Source organism: Salmo salar, chromosome 23 (genome assembly GCF_965601325.2).
Source record: "Salmo salar chromosome 23, fSalSal1, whole genome shotgun sequence".
NCBI classification, from domain to species: Eukaryota; Metazoa; Chordata; class Actinopteri; order Salmoniformes; family Salmonidae; genus Salmo; species Salmo salar.
In genome coordinates, this window is record NC_138313.1 from 30,601,636 (window position 1) to 30,622,552 (window position 20,917).

Genomic DNA, 20,917 nt, shown 5'->3' on the forward strand with positions numbered 1-20,917 from the left:
ACCGATCGCTGCCCGCACCCGCCCGCCCATCCAGCATCACTACTCTGGACGGATCTGACCTAGAATATGTGGACAACTACAAATACCTAGGTATCTGGTTAGACTGTAAACTCTCCTTCCAGACTCACATTAAGCATCTCCAATCCAAAATTAAATCTAGAATCGGCTTCCTATTCCACAACAAAGCATCCGTCACTCATGCTGCCAAACATACCCTCGTAAAACTGACTATCCTACCGATCCTTGACTTCGGCGATGTCATTTACAAAATAGCCTCCAACACTCTACTCAGCAAATTCGATGTAGTCTATCACAGTGCCATCCGTTTCTTCACCAAGACCCCATATACTACCCACCACTGCGACCTGTATGCTCTCGTTGGCTGGCCTCGCTTCATATTCGTCGCCAAACCCACTGGCTCCAGGTCATCTATAAGTCTTTGCTAGGTAAAGCCCCGCCTTATCTCAGCTCACTGGTCACCATAGCAGCACCCACCCGTAGCAGGTATATTTCACTGGTCATCCCCAAAGCCAACTCCCCTTTGGCCACCTTTCCTTCCAGTTCTCTGCTGCCAATGACTGGAAAGAATTGCAAAAATCACTGAAGCTGGAGTCTTATATCTCTCTCACTAACTTTAAGCATCAGCTGTCAGAGCAGCTTATCTGTACACAGCCCATCTGTAAATAGCCCACCCAACTACCTCATCCCCATATTGTTATTTATTGTTTTGCTCCTTTGCACCCCAGTATCTCTACTTGCACATTCATCTTCTGCACTATCCATCACTCCATTGTTTAATTGCTAAATTTTAATTATTTCGCCACTATGGCCTATTTCTTGCCTTACTTCCTAATCTTACTTTGCACACACTGTATTTAGATTTTTCTATTGTGTTATTGACTATACATTTGTTTATCCAATGTGTAACTCTGTGTTGTTTGTGTCGCACTGCTTTGCTTTATCTTGGCCAGGTAGCAGTTGTAAATGAGAACTTGTTCTCAACTGGCCTACCTGGTTAAATAAAGGTGAAATAAATAAATACAATTAAAAAAATTCCTTCGACCTCATGACTTGGTTTTTGCTCTGACATGCATTGTCAACTGTGGGATCTTATATAGATAGGTGTGTGCCTTTCCAAATCATGTCCAGTCAATAGAATTTACCACGTTTCAAGTTGTAGAAACATCTCAAGGATGATCAAGGGAAACAGGATGCACCTGAGCTCAATTTCAAGTCTCATAGCAAAAGGTCTAAATACTTATGTAAATAAGGTATTTCTGTTTTATATTTTTAATAAATTTGCAAAAATTTCTAAAAACCTTGTTTTCGCTTTGTCATTATGTGGTATTGTGTGTAGATTGATAAGGGAAAATGTGGAAAATGTAAAGGGGTCTGAATGCTTTCTGAATGCACCGTATGTTGGAGGCCACATTTCAAAACAGGGCCAATGCATTGTCTACCGTACCTTACAAAAAAAGGTTTGAAGAAGGCCATGCTCAAAATCAACTACGGAGGGTGGTCTGGATTAAAGGAGACGTTCACTATATTTAAACCAAATCTCTATTTTCGATGTTAATGGCATTATTATAGAAGTGCCTAGATCTTTGTGATCTTAATTGTTTTTGAGAAACTTACCCTACCAGTGATATACTTCCTCATGCTTCTTCAGAAGTTATAGGGGCACAGAAAAACATGAACAAAGGCTCCAAAAACACCCAAATACTTCCTTTTAGAAACGACAACGCAACCAGTATAGTGATGCAGGTCTTTAGATGTTGTACACATGAAATTGTGTCACTCTGACTTTATCCGTAATGCTATGATCCATTCTGTGCAAATCAAACGGTTTCCCCTACCAGCTGTGCAGTGAAATGGAATATAACATTGCAGATAAATTTACATTGCGGATACATTTACAATTCAGATATTTTTCATATTTTTTCTGACATTGCAGATCAAATATGCATTGCAGATAAATGTACATTGAAAATAGAGATTTGGTTAAAATAAAGTGAACTTCTACTTTAACTATTCAGGTAACTACATTGTTATCTTATTATAACTAATAACCCACGGGTACAACTAGGTCATATAGAACCTACTACAGCAACATCTCCACACCAGACCTGACAGTGCAACCCCATTCTGGGTTACATGTATGCCAGCATTAGTCATGTAAATGCCATAGGCCTATTTTGGGTAAAGTCATAATTGATGAGTACTCCGATTAAAACATCTCCTTTTATCTAGCTAATCGGAGTTTTTGGTGTTTAATCTGTGAATGTTCTATAGCAAACTGCACCAGTGAAAACGAAGAAGTGAGTTCGAAAAATCTGAAAGTAGGAAATCCTACACATTATAGAAACGTTTTTCACAAAATGAATTTGGCTTCTCAAAAATAACATTGTCGTTGATAAAACGTTTATTTTGATTAGAATCCCCATAAGAACCAGATGTTGCAGCCTCTCTCCCGTCTCTTAAACCAGGTTATTATGGAAGTCGCTTTTCTTGCAAGCATGATGTATAGCTGAACTTTTTCATCGAAATATCATATTGTAAACGTCCATTGCAACAAAATGTATGTCTTTATATGTTGTTGCATAAGTTTGGTTGTAGTTGTGTTATAAACATCACATTGGGCCCCCTCTGTTTTCTGTAGCCAAAAATCTTTGGTGTAGCTCCTCCGTGCGTACGGACGCTACCATTACCATTTTCACTTCCTGGTCTAGTACGCAGCAGTGAGAGCGAGCGAACGAGCAGGCATCCACCGCGTTACTGTGGCAGTGGGACCCTGGGAGCAGGAGAGGTCCACTCATCTACGATCCTCGGCTCAATACAGACATAACTTTTCAAGGCAACTGACACGTCTTAAAGGAGAACAGGAGAAAGACATCGGAAACCCTGAGAGGCAACCATAGTGAACCTGGACAGGGATAAGAAAAAGGTACTGGACTCTCATTTTAAAACTTATTTTAAACGCATCTTTTGTAAACCTAGTGTGAACTTCTCTGTAGGCTGTACTATGAGAGCACAGTCCATTCCGCAAAAATGCTTGACGACTTCTTTAGAAGTCTTCCATATCGATTTTACAGCTATTTACAGTAATTTTTCACAACTCGAAAAGGACCATGGAATTATCAGGTAGAGTCAGACCACTATATTTTGGGATGGGGTTGATTTCTGAGTAAAGTAGAATATTTTGAATTGTATATTAACACCATTGTCGGTGGTATTTCTTTGTTTAATTTCGTTGAGGTTAATGAAGAAACTGTCATGGATCCAAAACACTTTCCCCATATAGTTGAGTGAAATGGATACTGTTATTTGAAAAGCTGAACCCATAGGTTGTGGGCGATGAGAGACGGTGCTTGTCTGATGCCTGGGAGCAGCAGCATGTAGTGTCAAATGGCACATGCCCATAGTCTTATGAGGATTTCTGACTGGTGAAGGAGCAAGCAATGCTCCTGCAAGAGTTGGAGAAAGAATAGGCAGAAGTGGATTCTTCAAGACATCAGTGAACTACTGCACTGTTTAAATGTGTTTGATGAATATTTGTGTGTTTGGGTGATATCTGTCTGTCACTCTCTCTGTCTCTCTCTCGTACACACACACACACACACACACACACACACACACACACACACACACACACACACACACACACACACACACACACACACACACACACACACACACCTCAAACGAATATTTTACCAAAAAAACACAAATCAAGTACCTTGAAGGAGTTGCATAGTGATTCCTTGAACATTGAACACAGAGTTGTATATCTGGTACAAGCAGTCCATACAGATACCCCCCCATAGTGCTCCTCTTCCTCAGCCAATGATCAGATTTATGACACTGACCCAGAGGTGAACTAGTGCTGACATTACGCTTGCGGCCTCTTTTGTAACAAAATCCAATGTTGGTGTTGCTTGGTTAAATAAATAAAAATGTATGGAAAGGATTTGTGTCACAAAATGTATTGATGTTTTGGTCATATTGTGAATGCCTTTCACATCCAGTAGCTTCACCATGGTAGGGCTGCCCAGTGTTTGATCTGCATGTGAGGTACCTAGGTCTCTCTCAACTGGCTGAGGAGAATGGACAAATCTGTAGTCTGTCTTTGTCTGTGAGCATGTAGCATGAGAAATATGAAACTCAAGAACTCAAGGCTTAAACTGCCTCTCTTCTGTACGGTCTAGAGTTGCTGACTGACTCAGCCCACCTGAAGCCAGCTCTCAGAAAATATTGTCTTAGACCATGGCTCATTTTCAGAGTGCGCATCCTTGGCTGTCTGACAAGCCTAATTGTTTATGTTCACCCTTTTCATCTCCAGATAGTTTTTTTTTGGGGGGGGGGGGGGGGGGTTGAAGGAGGAATGCCACTAGTGTTTAGACTGAGATCCCTTGCTTTATTCTCCCTATTATTTGTATCACCTCATCTGTTGTTTGTTGTGGAAGGCTTAACATGGAGGAGTCATGTGAATTGAGCTTGCTTTTCGAAGCCACTTCTGAGGGAATGACTGCTGTCAGGGGGATACAAGTATCTAGGCTATGTGTTGCATGAGTTCCCAGCTTTCACTTAGTGTTGATGTGTTTACAGTATAGTGAAGAGGCCACACTTTCCCCTACTTGAATATAACTCAGAAATGACATAATATGAGGGAGTGAAGAGTCAGTCTGATATCAGAAAGGAGAGAGAGGGGGAGTGGACAATCATAGTGGTTTCTTCAGAGGAGCACAGTGAGGGTGGTGTTAGGAGCTGAGCAGGGGACACTTAGCATCTGCATTTCTTAGAGAGACAGAGCCTTTACATTGAGCGAGTCATATGTGTTTGTTTAGTATTTTCAATTCTGTCTGGACGCTTCCTGGCAGCATCACTATAGATAGTCTGCAAAAACATACTTTTCACTGCCTTTTCCAATGCAGTAGATATGTTGAAAAGCTTAACACATCAATATTATCTTTCTGAAAGGAAAACTGTTGCAAAACAGACCCCCAAAGACAAATGACAAAATCACTTTCAAGAGATTGTGAAAATCCCCATTCAACCAAATGTTTGTTATGTTTCCTAACTGAGCAAGGATTTAGTTAGAGTAGGGAGAACTTGAAGACAGTCAGTAAAGCTTTTAAGTAGCCTTGTTTAAAAACACAAAGGCAATCATAGGGGGTCCGATTAAGTAAACAAGATAAGAAATAGTTTAATGAACACATTTGGTATATTTCTGCAAGTGTAATAACCCCACAATAAAATTAGACTCCAACAAGATGTAATGGAAATAAAAGAGAGTTTGGCCTAGCAGGAAATTACTGAAAGAAGCCTGGAGGGAGGGGGTCGGAAGGGGGTGAAGAGAGGGAGTGAGGGAGGGCTGTGGAGATGGAGAGAGGAGAGGGGTTTACAGTTGCTCCACATTTAAGTTGGAACACAAAGCCCCCTTAGTGTTTTAGGACTGTATTATACCATGAACTGCTGCACTGTTACACTGGGACCCAGGGAACCAGAGGCACATTAAGCCTACATCTATCGCACTTACCTCTCTGTGTCGGGGGCGGGGACTGCCCCCTCTCTCTCTCACACACACACACACTTTTTTTTACTATCCTTGTGGGGACCAAACAATTCATTCTCATTCAAAATCATATTTTCCCTAACCCTAAACCTAAACCTAACCCTTAACCTAACCCCTAACTCCTAACCCTAACACCTAACCCTAAAATGGCTTTTTTCCATGTGGGGACCGGCAAAATGTCCCCACTTTCCTTGTTTTACTATCCTTGTGAGGGCTTCCAAACACACATACACATACACACACACACACACAAATACAAATACACACCTACACATCCAAATACAAACACACACCTACACGTATTCATAATGGCCCTCCCAGCTGGACTGAACAGCACACTCTCTCCCATCTCTCTTTCAGCCCCTTGAGCTTTGAACTCCCTGTTAGTAATTTTTTTGTCAGGAGGCAAGCAACTTGTTCCCTCACGCTCGTCGCCAAATCATTTCCCATCTGCTTCCGATTACCTTTGCCTACAGTTGGTTTGCCGCCAGCCATCCTATCTGAGCCAGTGTCTCTGCTCTCTGTTCTTTACTCAGACACACTGAGAGAGCGATAGAGGGGGAATGGAGGGAGAGAGGTGGGCAGTGTGGCAGGGAACGGTATCAAAGATTGGGTTTGGACCTCTCAATGACATTGCCAAGAGGGTTAGGAACAAAAGTCACAATGTTACTGTAAATAGGACTCCTCTTCATCCAGGCTTTTAACCCCTCTGTACACTTCAAAGTGCGATGGGGAAAAGGACATCTTCAGTGTTTTAATGTAATAATAACCAATGTTGCTTTTTCAAAGGCCATTTTTGATCTCCCAATAAAAGCCTGATCTGTGGCTAATGGCCTATTCTCGCTGTGTGTCTGTCTCTATCCTGTAATGGGGCCAGGCCACATTAGGCCCAGAGTGAGTGTGGAAGAAACCCGCTGCTTCTCTCAAATTGTGTCATTTTCCTCCACAGCGATTGACATAGCACCCACTTCCAACCCTGCTCAGCCTAAGCACAGCGTTTTAAAAGATCAATGTCTTCCTTTCTGCTTTAACTCCTTTCAGACCACTAAAATAGACACAGGGGCCCCCAGGTCGAGACTTGCAAACCCTAGTCGTCAGATTGTCAGCCACAGTTTTCCTGTGACAGGAGGAATGATTGATTAGCTGAAGACGCAGTGGGAGATGGCTGTTTATGAGGCACTGACTACAGACTAGATATATTTGTGTTGTCAGAGGGGGACCATTTGGGTCAGGTGGATCTCATGCTCTCTCTCTCTCCCTCCCAACTCTCCCCTCACACTAACCTGTTTCTCTTCCACAGGGAGTCCACAGTACATTATAGAGTCCGCTGTTGCTGCTGCTGCTGCTGTGCTCAGAGACAGTCTCTCTATCAGAATCTTCTCCTGACCGTGGTTCAACCAGAGAGACGGAAGCAGAGAGGCTGTGTGTCCAGAGCTCTCCAGTCCAGTCTCTAGAGGTCTATCCTGCTGCCATGGCCCTTGAGTGCACTGCGTCCCATTGGTGAGCGAGGGGCATCAGAGGGCAGAAGACATGTTGGGACAGAGGCCTGGGGACCGCACTGAAGCTTGCTGTAGTAACCATGGAAATGCTATGGAGGACCTTGGCCTGCATTGTTGTCATCATCGTCATGGTTGCCACCGAGGTCGCAGAAAGTCAGACTGCTGAAAAGTTCACCCAGTCACAAGGTGAGCAGAGATCGGGTCGACTACTTTATTCTCTTCTGTTTGACATAAATGGACATGTTTAAATGTGTAAATGTTTATTCTGAATATACAGTATGATTGCAGTATGCTATTATTACTATCATATTGTATTATTCCCTATCCTGAACTGTGAAAGTGCTTCAACATTTCCAGCCCTGGTGCCTCACTCAAACAGGTAAAGGACCAATTCAATGAGCTGTTCCATACAGTGGGGAGGGCGTCTTCTAACCTGACCCACACACCAGGGCAGTGGCCCTGCTAAACTTGAACCCTGCTCTCACAAATCAACTCCAGAGACAGAGAGCCATGTGCCAACCCCCTAACCCCAACCCCACCACTCCTCAGCCAGGCCAATCCCATTTAGGCTTGGACGTAAATACCCAGTGTGTCCATGGCTTGTCATGCAGAACAAGGCACTGATTGTGTATTTCCTATGCTTAACCTCTGCACCCTGTACGTCATGTTTCCAATTGTCTGCCACACTGCTTCCTTAAAAACCACCACAGGCCCATTCATTTAGGTTCTCTGTTTAAACTAAGCTCTAGAAGGACACTTTTTTGTGTAATTTTTGTTGTTGTTGTATTTTACCCCCTTTTTCTCCTCAATTTTGTGATATCCAATTGCAATCCAATTACGATCTTGTTTCATCACTGCAACTCCCCAAAGGGTTCAGGAGAGGCGAAGGTCGAATCATGTGTCCTCCGAAACATGACCCGCCAAACCACGCTTCTTAACACCCGCCAGCTTAACCCGGAAGCCAGCTGCACCAATGTGTCAGAGGAAACACCGTTCAACTGACGAGCTCAGTCAGTCTGCAGGCACCTGGCCCGCCACAAGGAGTCGCTAGAGTGCGATGAGCCAAGTAAAGCCCCCCCCCCTGACCCGGACGACGCTGGGCCAATTGTGTGCCGCCCTATGGGACACCCGGTCACAGACGGTTGTGACACAGCCTGGGATCAAACCTGGGTCTGTAGTGATGCCTCAAGCACTGCGATGCAGTGCCTTAGACCACTGCGCCACTCGGGAGGCCAGTTGGACACTTTTCTAACCCAAAAATGAAACCAGCTCTATTGATGATTGACGGTAATCTTTTTTTTATTAGCTATTTATCACAAGTATTCACTGGAAAATGCAACAAGTTGGTCATAGCTTAATTTGTTAATGGTTTGAAATTCAATTGCAGTACGTCTGGCCTTATACATTACAGCGCCACTGTTAGATTCCTCCACGCTAGTCATGTCTCCCACAATGGATATTGACTCCTGGCCAAGTGTAAGTTGTTATCTCACAGAATGGTAACCCCTTTAAGTCATTCTAGATTAAAATCTTCAACAAAAACAGAATTAGAAAATGGGAAATTTGCTGAGGGCATGAAATCTGCCTATATTTGCTGCTGCAGTTCTAGACAAGCTGCAGAGTATATTTGGCCAGTGTCTTTATGTTTATTTAAAAGACAGAGAGGACAAATATGCAGACATGGCGTAGTTGGAGAATTGTTTTATTTTAGAAAAAATATTCTCTCCCTTTTCCCTTGAAATAAGTGAATAATGAGGTAAGCCATCGTGGTAGTGGCATTAAGTCATTTAGTTCAGGGTTATTAAACCATTTCATGAAATGCATACAGTACCAGTAAAAAGTTTGGACACAAGGGTTTTGCTTTATTTTTACTATTTTCTACATTGTAGAATAATAGTGAAGACATCAAAACTATGAAATAAAATATATGGAATCATGTAGTAACCACAAAAGTGTTAAACACATCAAAATATATTTTAGATTTTAGATTCATCTAAGTAGCCACCCTTTCCCTTGATGACAGCTTTGCACACTCTTGGCATTCTCTCAACCAGCTTCACCTGGAATGCTTTTCCAACAGTCTTGAAGAAGTTCCCACATATGCTTAGCACTTGTTGGCTGCTTTTCCTTCACTCTGCGGTCCAACTAATCCCAAACCATCTCAATTGGGTTGAGGTCGGGGGATTGTGGAGGCCAGGTCATCTGATGCAGCACTCCATCACTCTCCTTCTTGGTAGAATAGCCCTTACACAGACTGGAGGTGTGGAGGGTCATTGTCCTGTTGAAAAACAAATGATAGTCTCACTAGCGCAAACCAGATGGGATGGCGTATAGCTGCAGAATGCTGTGGTAGCGATTCTGGTTAAGTGTGCCTTGAATTCTAAATAAATCACAGATAGTGTCACCAGCAAAGCACCCCCACACCATCACACCTCTGCCTCCATGCTTCACGGTGGGAACCACACATGTGGAGATCATCCGTTCACCTACTCTGCGTCTCACTAAGACACAGCGGTTGGAACCAAAAATCTCAAATTTGGACTCATCAGACCAAACAAAGGACAGATTTCCACCGGTCTAAGTCCATTGCATGTGTTTCTTGGCCCAAGCAAGTCTCTTCTTCTATTGGTGTCCTTTAGTAGTGGTTTATTTGCAGCAATTCGACCATGAAGGTCTGATTCACGCAGTGTCCTCTGAACAGTTGATGTTGAGATGTGTCTGTTACTTGAACTCTGTGAGGCATTTAATTGGTCTGCAATCTGAGGTGCTGTTAACTCTAATGAACTTGTCCTCTGTAGCAGAGGTAACACTGGGTTTTCCTTTCCTGTGGCGGTCCTCATGAGAGCCAGTTTCATCATAGCGCTTGATGGTTTTTGCGACTGCGCTTGAAGAAACTTTAAAAGATCTTCAAATTTTCCGTATTGACTGACTTTCATGTCTTAATAAAGTAATGATGGGCTGTCATTTCTCTTTGCTTATTTGAGCTGTTCTTGCCATAATATGGACTTGGACTTTTACCAAATAGGGCTATCTTCTGTATACCACCCCTACCTTGTCACCATACAACTAATTGGCTCAAACGCATTAAAAAGGATAGAAATTCCACAAATTAACTTTTAACAAGGCACACCTGTTAATTGAAATGCATTCCAGGCGACTACCTCATGAAGCTGGTTGAGATAATGCCAAGAATGTGCTACTTTGAAGAATCTCAAATCTAAAATATATTTGATTTGTTTAACACTTTTTTAGTTACTACATGATTCCATATGTGTTACTTCATAGTTTTGATGTCTTCACTATTATTCTACAATGTAGAAAATGTTAAAAATAAAGAAAAACCCTTGAATGAGTAGGTGTGTCCAAACCTTTGACTGGTACTGTATGTACAGTGCATTCGGAAAGTATTCAGACCCCTTGACTTTTTCCACATTTTGTTATGCTACAGCCTTTTTTTAAACAGATTAAATTGTTCCCCCCCTCATCAATTTACACACAATAACCCATAATGACAAAGCAAAAACAGTTTTTTAGACATTTTTGCACATAAAAATAAAAAATAAAATATCACATTACATAAATATTCAGACCCTTTACTCAATACTTTGTTGAAGCACCTTTGGCAGCGATTACAGCCACGAGTCTTCTTGGGTACACCTGTATTTGGGGAGTTTCTTCTCTGCAGATCCTCTCAAGCTCTGTCAGGTTGGATGAGGAGCATCGCTGCACAGCTGTTTTCAGGTCTCTCCAGAGATGTTCGATCGGGTTCAAGTTCGGACACTGGCTGGGCCACTCAAGCACATTCAGAGACTTGTCCCGAAGACACTCCTGCATTTTCTTTGCTGTGTGCTTAGGGTCGTTGTCCTGTTGGAAGTTGACCCTTCACCCCAGTCTGACCGCCCTTGAGTAGGTTTTCATCAAGGATCTCTCTGTACTTTGCTCTGTTCATCTTTCCCTCGATCCTGGCTAGTCTCCCTGCCGCTGAAAAACTTCCCCACAGGATGATGCTACCACCATGCTTCACCATAAGGATGATGCCAGGTGACGCTTGGCATTCAGGCCAAAGAGTTCAATATTGGTTTCATCAGACCACAGAATCTTGTTTCTCATGGTCTGAGAGTCCTTTAGGTGCCTTTTAGCAAACTCCAAGTGGGCTGTCATGTGCCTTTTACTGAGGAGTGGCTTCCGTCTGGCCACTCTACCATAAAGGCCTGATTGGTGGAGTGCTGCAGAGATGGTTGTCCTTCTGGAAGGTTCTCCCATCTCCACAGAGGAACTCTGGAGCTCTGTCAGAGAGACCATCGGGTTATTGGTCACCTCCCTGACCAAGGCCATTCTCCCCCGATTGCTCAGATTGGCTGGGCGTGCCAGCTCTAGGAAGAGTCTTGATGATGGAGGCCACTGTGTTCTTGGGGACATTCAATGCTGCAGACATTTTTTGGTACCCTTCCCCAGATCTGTGCCTTGACATAATCCTGTGTCGGAGACCTACGGACAATTACTTCGACCTCATGGCTTGGTTTTTGCTCTAACATGCACTGTCAACTGTGGGACCTAATATAGACAGGTGTGTGCCTTTCCATATCATGTCCAATCAATTGAATTTACCACAGGTAGACTCCAATCAAGTTGTAGAAACTTCTCATGGATGATCAATGGAAACAGGATGCACCTGAGCTGAATTTTGTGTCTCATAGCAAAAGGTCTGAATACTTATATAAATAAGGTATTTTTGTTTCTTATTTTTAATACATTTGCTAAAATGTCTAAAAACCTGTTTTCACTTTGTCATTATGGGGTATTGTGTGTAGATTAGAGGTTGACCGATTAGGATTTTTCAACGCCGATACCGATACCAATTATTGGAGGACCAAAAAAAGCTGATACCGATTAATCTGGCAATTTTTATATATATATTTGTAATAATGACAATTACAACAATACTGAATGAACAATGAACACTTTTATTTTAACTTAATATAATACATAAATAAAATCTATTTAGCCTCAAATAAATTATGAAACATGTTCAGTTTGGTTTAAATAATGCAAAAACACAGTGTTGGAGAAGAAAGTAAAAGTGCAATATGTGCCATGTAAAAAAGCTAACGTTTAAGTTCCTTGCTCAGAACATGAGAACATGGTTGTTCAATATTCCCAGTTCTTCAATATTCCCAGTTAAGAAGATTTAGGTTGTAGTTATTATAGGAATTATGACGTGTCGACTATTTCTCTCTATACCATTTGTTTTTCATATACCTTTGACTATTGGATGTTCTTATAGGCACTTTAGTATTGCCAGCCTAATCTCATGAGTTGATAGGCTTGAAGTCATAAACAGCGCTGTGCTTCTAGAATTGCTAAGAGCTGCCGGCAAAACGCAGTAAAGTGCTGTTTGAATGAACGCTTACGAGCCTGCTGCTGCCTACCACCGCTCAGTCAGACTGCACTCTCAAATATCAAATCATAGACTTAATTATAATATAATAAACACAGAAATACGAGCCTTTGGTCATTAATAAGGTCAAATCTGGAAACTATCATTTAGAAAACAAAACGTTTATTCTTTCAGTGAAATACGGAACCGTTCCGTATTTTATCGAACGGGTGGCAACCCTAAGTCTAAATATTGCTGTTACATTGCACAACCTTCAATGTTATGTCATAATTATGTACAATTCTGGCAAATTAATTACGGTCTTCACACAGTTCGCAATGAACCAGGCGGGCCCAAACTGTTGTTTATACCCTGACTCTGCTTGTACTGAACGCAAGAGAAGTGACACAATTCCCTTAGTTAATATTGCCTGCTAACATGAATTTCTTTTAACTAAATATTCACGTTTAAAAAAATATACTTCTGTGTATTCATTTTAAGGTATTGATGTTTTTGGTTAGGGACATTTGTGAAACGAGTGTGCTTTTTTAGCGAATTTTTTTGCGAATGTGCTTTTCTTTGCCTGTAGCTCAGGCCCTGAAGCAAGAATATGCATATTCTTGGTACCATTTATCTTTATCAAATGTATTTGTCACATACACATGGTTAGCAGGTGTTAATGCAAGTGTAGCGAAATGCTTGTGCTTCTAGTTCAGACCATGCAGTAATATCTAACAAGTAATCTACCAATTCCACAACAACTACCTTGTACACACAAGTGTAAAGAAAGGAATACGAATATGTACATAAAAATATATAAATGAGTGATGGCCGAACGGCATAGGCAAGATGTAATACATGGTATGGAGTACAGTATATACATATGATATGAGTATTGTAGGGTATGAAAACATATAAAGCGGCATTGTTTAAGGTGGCTAGTGATACATTACATCAGGATGGCAAGATGCAGTAGATGGTATCGAGTACAGTATATACATATGAGATGAGTAATGTATGTTATGAAAACATTATATAAAGTGGCATTGTTTAGAGTGGCTAGTGATACATCTAATTACATCAAGATGGCAAGATGCAGTAGATGGTATGGCGTACAGTATATACATATGAGATGAATAATGTAGGTTATGTAAACATTATCTAATATAAATAATATAAAGTGGCAAGTGATAAATTGATTACATCAATTTTCCCATTATTAAAGTGGCTTGAGTTGAGTCAGTATGTTGGCAGCAGCCACTCAATGTTAGTGATGGCTGTTTAACAGTCTGATGGCCTTGAGATAGAAGCTGTTTTTCAGTCTCTTGGTTCCAGCTTTGATGCACCTGTACTGACCTCGCCTTCTGGATGTTAGCGGGGTGAACAGGCAGTGGCTCGGGTGGTTGCTGTCCTTGATGATCTTTTTGGCCTTCCTGTGACATCGGGTAGTGTGGGTGTCCTGGAGAGCAGGTAGTTTGCACCCGATGATGCGTTGTGCAAACCTCACTACCCTCTGGAGAGCCTTCCGGTTATGGGCGGAGCAGCTGCCGTACCAGGCGGTGATACAGTCCGACAGGATGCTCTCGATTGTGCATCTGTAAAAGTTTGTGAGTGTTTTTGGTGACAAGCCAAATTTCTTCAGCCTCCTGAGGTTGAAGAGGCGCTGCTGCCCCTTCTTCACCACGCTGTCTGTGTGGGTGGACCATTTCAGTTTGTCTGTGATGTGTACGCCGTGGAACTTAAAACTCTCCACCCTCTCCACTACTGTCCCGTCAATGTGGATAGGGGGCTGCTCCCTCTGCTGTTTCCTGAAGTCCATAATCATCTCTTTTGTTTTGTTGACATTGAGTGCAAGGTTATTTTCCTGATACCACACTCTGAGTGCCCTCACCTCCTCCCTGTAGGCCGTCTCGTCATTGTTGGTAATCAAGCCTACCACTGTAGTGTCGTCTGCAAACTTGATGATTGAGTTGAATGCGTGCATGGCCACGCAGTCGTGGGTGAACAGGGAGTACAGAAGAGGGCTGAGAACGCACCCTTGTGGGGACCCAGTGTTGAGGATCAGCGGGGTGGAGATGTTGTTACCTACCCTCACCACCTGGGGGCGGCCCGTCAGGAAGTCCAGGACCCAGTTGCACAGGGCGGGGTCGAGACCCAGGGTCTCGAGCTTAATGACGAGTTTGGAGGGTACTATGGTGTTAAATGCTGAGCTGTAATAGATGAACCACATTCTTACATAGGTATTCCTCTTGTCCAGATGGGTTAGGGCAGTGTGCAGTGTGATGGCGATTGCGTCATCTGTGGACCTATTAGGTCGGTAAGCAAATTGGAGTGGGTCTAGGGTGTCAGGTAGGGTGGAGGTGATATGGTCCTTGACTAGTCTCTCAAAGCACTTCATGATGACGGAAGTGAGTGCTACAGGGCGGTAGTCATTTAGCTCAGTTACCTTAACTTTCTTGGGAACAGGAACAGTGGTGGCCCTCTTGAAGCATGTGGGGACAGCAGACTGGGATAAGGACTGATTGAATATGTCTGTAAACACACCAGCCAGCTGGTCTGCGCATGCTCTGAGGACGCGGCCGGGGATGCCTTTTGGGCCTGCAGCCTTGCGTGGGTTAACACGTTTAAATGTTTCGCTCACATTGGCTGCAGTGAAGGAGAGCCCACAGGTTTTAGTAGCGGACCGTGTTAGTGGCACTGTATTGTCTTCAAAGCGAGCAAAAAAGTTTTTTAGTCTGTCTGGGAGCAAGGCATCGTGATCCGCGACGGGGCTGATTTTTCTTTTGTAGTCCATGATTGACTGTAGACCCTGCCACATACCTCTCGTGTCTGAGCCGTTGAATTGCGACTCCACTTTGTCTCTGTACTGACGCTTAGCTTGTTTGATTGCCTTGCGGAGGGAATAGCTACACTGTTTATATTCGGTCATGTTTCCGGTCGCTTTACCCTGATTAAAAGCAGTGGTTCGCGCGTTCAGTTTTGCGCAAATGCTGCCATCAATCCACGGTTTCTGGTTGGGGAATGTTTTAATAGACGCTGTTGGTTCGACATCACCAATGCACTTGTTAATGAACTCGCACACCGAGTCAGCTTATTCGTCAATGTTGTTGTTCGCAGCAATGCGGAACATATCCCAGTACACGTGATCGAAGCAATCTTGAAGCGTGGAATCCGATTGGTCGGACCAGTGTTGAACAGACCTGAGAGCGGGAGCTTCCTGTTTTAGCTTCTGTCTATAGGCTGGGAGCAACAAAATGGAGTCGTGGTCAGCTTTTCCAAAGGGAGGGCGGGGGAGGGCCTTATATGCGGTCGGCATTTGATAGTGAGGAATTCTAAGTCAGGTGAACAAAATGACTTGAGTTCCTGTATGTTGTTATGATCACACCACGTCTCGTTAATCATAAGGCATACACCCCCACCCATTAAAATGCTAATCGATTTATAAAATTTTTGATATGCGTTTTTCTGGATTTTTTTTTGTTATTCTGTCTTTCACTGTTCAAATAAACCTACCATTAAAATTATAGACTGATCCTTTCTTTGTCAGTGGGCAAACGTACAAAATCAGCAGGGGATCAAATACTTTTCCCCCTCACTGTATATGTACCGACATTTGTTGTTTCTCTAAACTCTGCGATCATGACACAAGGCGCTGCATGATTTAGAAGTGTCCCGTTGACGGGACGCCGATCCCTATCAAATCATCACCAATTTGGCGAAGTTGAAGTAGGCTGTGATTCGATGATAAATTAACAGGCGCCGCATTGATTATATGCAACTCAGGACAAGCTAGTTAACCAAGTAATATCATCAACCACGTGTAGTTAACTAGTGATTATGTGAAGATTGATTGTTTTTTTATAAGTTAAGTTTAATGCTAGCTAGCAACTTACCTTGGCTCCTTGCAGCCACAAGGTCCTTTTGACGCTGCACTCGTGTAACACGCAGTTTCCTCATGGATTTCAATGTAATCGGCCATAATCGGCGCCCAAAAAGGCCCATTACCGATTGTTATGAAAACTTTTTATCGGCTCTAATTAATCAGCCATGCTGATTAATCGGTCGACCTCTAGTGTAGATTGATGAGGAAAGCATGTAATTTAATCACTTTTAGAATAAGACTGTGATGTAACAAAATGTGGAAAAAGTCAAGGGATCTGAATACTTTCCTAATGCACTGTATATGTGTATAATTTTTCCCTCAGTCTGAGGAGCCGCACCACAGTCTCATAACTCAGACAGTCAACTGTCCCAGGCCAAGCCATGACAGACAGACAGACAGGCCGAGAGACAGACAGACAGACTGGCTGACAGGCAGATAGACAGGCCAACAGACAGACAGGCCGACAGATACAGACAGGCAGACAGACAGACACAGACTGGCATAAATACTGACAGACAAGGAGACATGGAGGGAGACAGAGATGGTGACAGACAGACAGGGCAGACAGAGCTGAGAGCAGAGTTATGCGCATTGAGTAGAGGAACTGCTGACAGGGCCCTATGGTGACTGAGGCTAAGATTGACTCTTTCAGCCAGGCATGGATGACAGACTGGAGAGAGAGAGACCAGAGAGCCTCTCACCACTCTGCCCAATCTAGAGACAGCTGCAGCACATCTGGTGCAGAGAGAGAGAGCGAGAAAGAGAAAGGGAGGTAGTAGCCTCTCTGGGAACGTTACAGTAAAAAGGGCCACTGTTCTCGTTTCCTTTTCTATTTTTAAAGAGGCTAATTAAAGGTTCCTTTCTTCTAAAAGCTCAAATAAACCAAATCCTGGGTAGTGCGTATGGCAGTTTATTTGATAAAAGGTGAACACTCTTTTATGGGCTTCTCTGTTTTACTGGTTGTGTTTATTGGTAAGTAATGATAGTTTCTTCCTCCTGGTGATTAGATAATAGATCAAAATAATCTGAGGAATGGTTCGCCCTGTGGTGCCATAGAGCTGGGAGCAGCTTTCCATCAGTTTTATGCCCAATGTTGTCTGGTGATATCATGAACACTGTGTGATGACCTATAGATGTCTGGGTCTCTGAACCAGTAGGGGACCTGGGAGAGGATCAGACGCCATGCGACCCTTCAGACCAGACTAAGACCTACTGTACTCTTATACTGTACAGACTACTTTGATCCCCTCATTTCCATTGTACCAGCCATATTTCCCTTTAGAAGTACCCTGCACATGTGGGCACAGTTCATAGGGAGAGGATTGACAGCCGTATGGCAGCCTTATGAAAACAGTGGTGGAGCCAAGTCAGCCCACTAGCTGCCTCACACTCATTAATTAGACAGGCTTATCAGGTGGCTGTGTCTGGACAGATTACTGCTGCGCTGCAGTGAGAGAGCCACAGAACAAAGCAGGCACGCAGGCAAGCAGGGCACGCGGAGCAGCTGTACAGCTGTGGAACCACGAAGGGGTGGAGGGGGGGAGAGTGGGGGTACAGTAGACTTTTGAAACAATCTATTTTATCTGAATGCTGCCCAGACCACTCCAGCCCTCCATGAGGCTTTCCTGTGTAAATACCATGAAAATACTACTTTTTATGTGGGGCAATTTGTGTATGTTGTCTAAAATGGTGTAGGGGAGTTATTCAAAGCTCCTATAAATGGCCGTTGCAGAATGTGCTGAAGGATATGAAATGGGTCTAGGGGTTGGAGGGGTCTGGGGAGCTGTAATGGTGCTTGCTGTTTATTTATGCTGGCCTGGCCACGTATACAGAGAGGCCGGGCATAGACGCAAGGTATAGACACTAATCCCTGCCTGTTTACTCTCAGTGGGGAGGGCTGTTTCTCCACAAAACGAGGCAAAAGGCCTTGATGAAAACTGGGCTCATTACTGTTTACCTTTCCCCTGTTAGTGCAGTGTTTGGAGCGTCGTGTTTGGACAATAAATCTCCGGGCGCAAAGCCGGAGACAGGAAGTATACCATTTCAGGGTTGCCATGGAGACATCCTTTGGCCTTGGGAGGGATAGCGTAGACTGAGAAGTCCTCAAGAATCTCACCAATCACGACTGACTCTGGCCTGTCCTCGAGAGCTTTAAGCCTCGATGATAATGCACATACTGTATATTTTACCAAAGTTTCATTGAAATGTCAAATTTGACCTTTGTGCACTGTCTCTCTCTCGCTCCTCTCTCTGTCTCTGTCCAGCTGCGTTCCTGTCCAGCCTGGGCCAGTATGAAATTGTCATCCCGGTTCGCGTGGGGCCGCAGGGCGAGACCCTGGACACAGAGGATGGGGGTGCAGACAGCCCCAACCACTACCGGCGGAGCCGCCGCAGTGCTGAGGACCAGCAACAGGACCCGTCCCAGCTGTACTATCAACTCTCCACCCCCAAAACTAACTTCTTCCTCAACTTGACCCTGCAGGGGGGACTGCTGTCCCACCAGTTCCGTGTGGAGTACTGGAGGAGGGGCCATCTGGCCTGGAGCCACCCTTATGCCCCCCAGTGTCTCTATGTAGGCCACCTGCAGGGTCAGCCCCACTCCAGCATGGTGGCTCTCAGCAACTGTAACGGCCTGGTAAGAACCTGACCCATCTAGTACTGCTAGCACCACTGGCCTGTTGTCCTATAGTCTCTTGTCTTGTTGTCCTAATTTGCTGTTGTCTTGTTGCCCTGTTGTGTTGTTGTGCTGTTGTCCTTGGCCTCAGGGGACCCAGGGCTAATGGAGCTCCAGAGGATTCCTCTGAGTGTAACATTATGATTCAGTGTACTAGGTTAGCTCTGAGCCTGGACTAGACCAGGGCATCTGTCTGGCCACATACTATTCTAGGCCTGGAACAGTAATGCACCTGCGTAAACAAGGGATTACCAAAGCCCATTCTTATCACCAGACTTCCACTGCTGGTCACAACTCATAACATCACTAAGGCATGTTCACAGCTGTACGTCTCGACCATTCAGTAGCCAGCTAGCACCACCGCCCACGGCAGACCCTTTGATATAATGAAATCAGTCAAATAATACAATTCCAATATGCCTTTTGACAGATGAAAGCATTCTCCTAGTCCATTGATTCTTGTGATGTCTTTACAGCTAATAACTAATTGGGTCCATAATAACAGGGGTAAATACAACCAAGGATTTAATCTGCTCACAAAGTGTTAATAAACCCCACACATAATTACTTGTGGTCAGACTAGCATAACTTAATTCAGCAGGGAATCCGCTGTGTGTCCACGAGAGCATCACTAAACACATTACAGGATTAGGTGCACTCTGAAAGTGCGCCGCTATTGTAGAGACTCAGTGTGACCCTCGGAGGCTGCAGCCAAGAGATCTAATCAGGGGAAGTGTTACAGCGTCTCCCCATCTCCTCTCTGTGGAAAGACTCATGAATCCCCACTCAGATAGGATCACTCTCCCTATGTATTTGACCTACAGAACAGTTTAGGAGAGAGGTGAGAGCCTGTGTTTGTTTAGGCCCAGGCTGATGAGAGACTGATATAATTATCATCCAGGCCAGGGATAGTTACAGTATGTACTGTTTCAAATCAAATCCAGTCAAAATGTATTTGTCACATGCACCAGATACAACGGATGTAGACCTAACCGTGAAATGCATGCTTACGAGCCCTTCCCAACAACGCAGAGTTAAAATGTATAATCAAAATAGTAACACTAGAGGAATAAAATACACAAGAATGGAGTTACATACAGGGAGTACCAGTACCAGATCAATGTGGAGCTATATACAGGGAGTACCAGATCAATGTGGAGCTATATACAGGGAGTACCAGTACCAGATCAATGTGGAGCTATATACAGGGAGTACCAGATCAATGTGGAGCTATATACAGGGAGTACCAGTACCAGATCAATGTGGAGCTATATACCGGGAGTACCAGTACCAGATCAATGTGGAGCTATATACAGGGAGTACCAGTACCAGATCAATGTGGAGCTATATACAGGGAGTACCAGTACCAGATCAATGTGGAGCTATATACAGGGAGTAGCTGTACCAGATCAATGTGGAGTTATATACAGGGAGTACCAGTACCAGATCAATGTGGAGCTATATACAGGGAGTACCAGTACCAGATCAATGTGGAGCTATATACAGGGAGTAGCTGTACCAGATAAATGTGGAGCTATATACAGCAGGGAGTACCAGTACCAGATCAATGTGGAGCTATATACAGGGAGTACCAGTACCAGATCAATGTGGAGCTATATACAGGGAGTACCAGTACCAGATCAATGTGGAGCTATATACAGGGAGTACCAGTACCAGATCAATGTGGAGCTATATACAGGGAGTAGCTGTACCAGATCAATGTGGAGCTATATACAGGGAGTACCAGTACCAGATCAATGTGGAGCTATATACAGGGAGTACCAGTACCAGATCACTGTGGAGTTATATACAGGGAGTACCAGTACCAGATCAATGTGGAGCTATATACAGGAAGTACCAGTACCAGATCAATGTGGAGCTATATACAGGGAGTACCAGTACCAGATCAATG

At 43.7% G+C, this 20,917-nt stretch overlaps 1 protein-coding gene across 1 annotated transcript in view; it reads left to right on the forward strand.

Annotated features, from left to right (window-relative positions):
• Positions 1 to 2,730: 2,730 nt before the first annotated feature.
• The window catches only part of LOC106584371 (A disintegrin and metalloproteinase with thrombospondin motifs 10), a 65,906-nt gene continuing 47,719 nt past the window's right edge, over positions 2,731 to 20,917 (forward strand). The window contains exons 1-3 of the mRNA XM_014169600.3: positions 2,731 to 2,944; positions 6,873 to 7,257; positions 18,596 to 18,966. Of these exons, the coding sequence (XP_014025075.1) occupies positions 7,152 to 7,257; positions 18,596 to 18,966 (477 nt within the window). The 5' untranslated portion in view covers positions 2,731 to 2,944; positions 6,873 to 7,151. The remainder of the gene's footprint in view (positions 2,945 to 6,872; positions 7,258 to 18,595; positions 18,967 to 20,917) is intronic.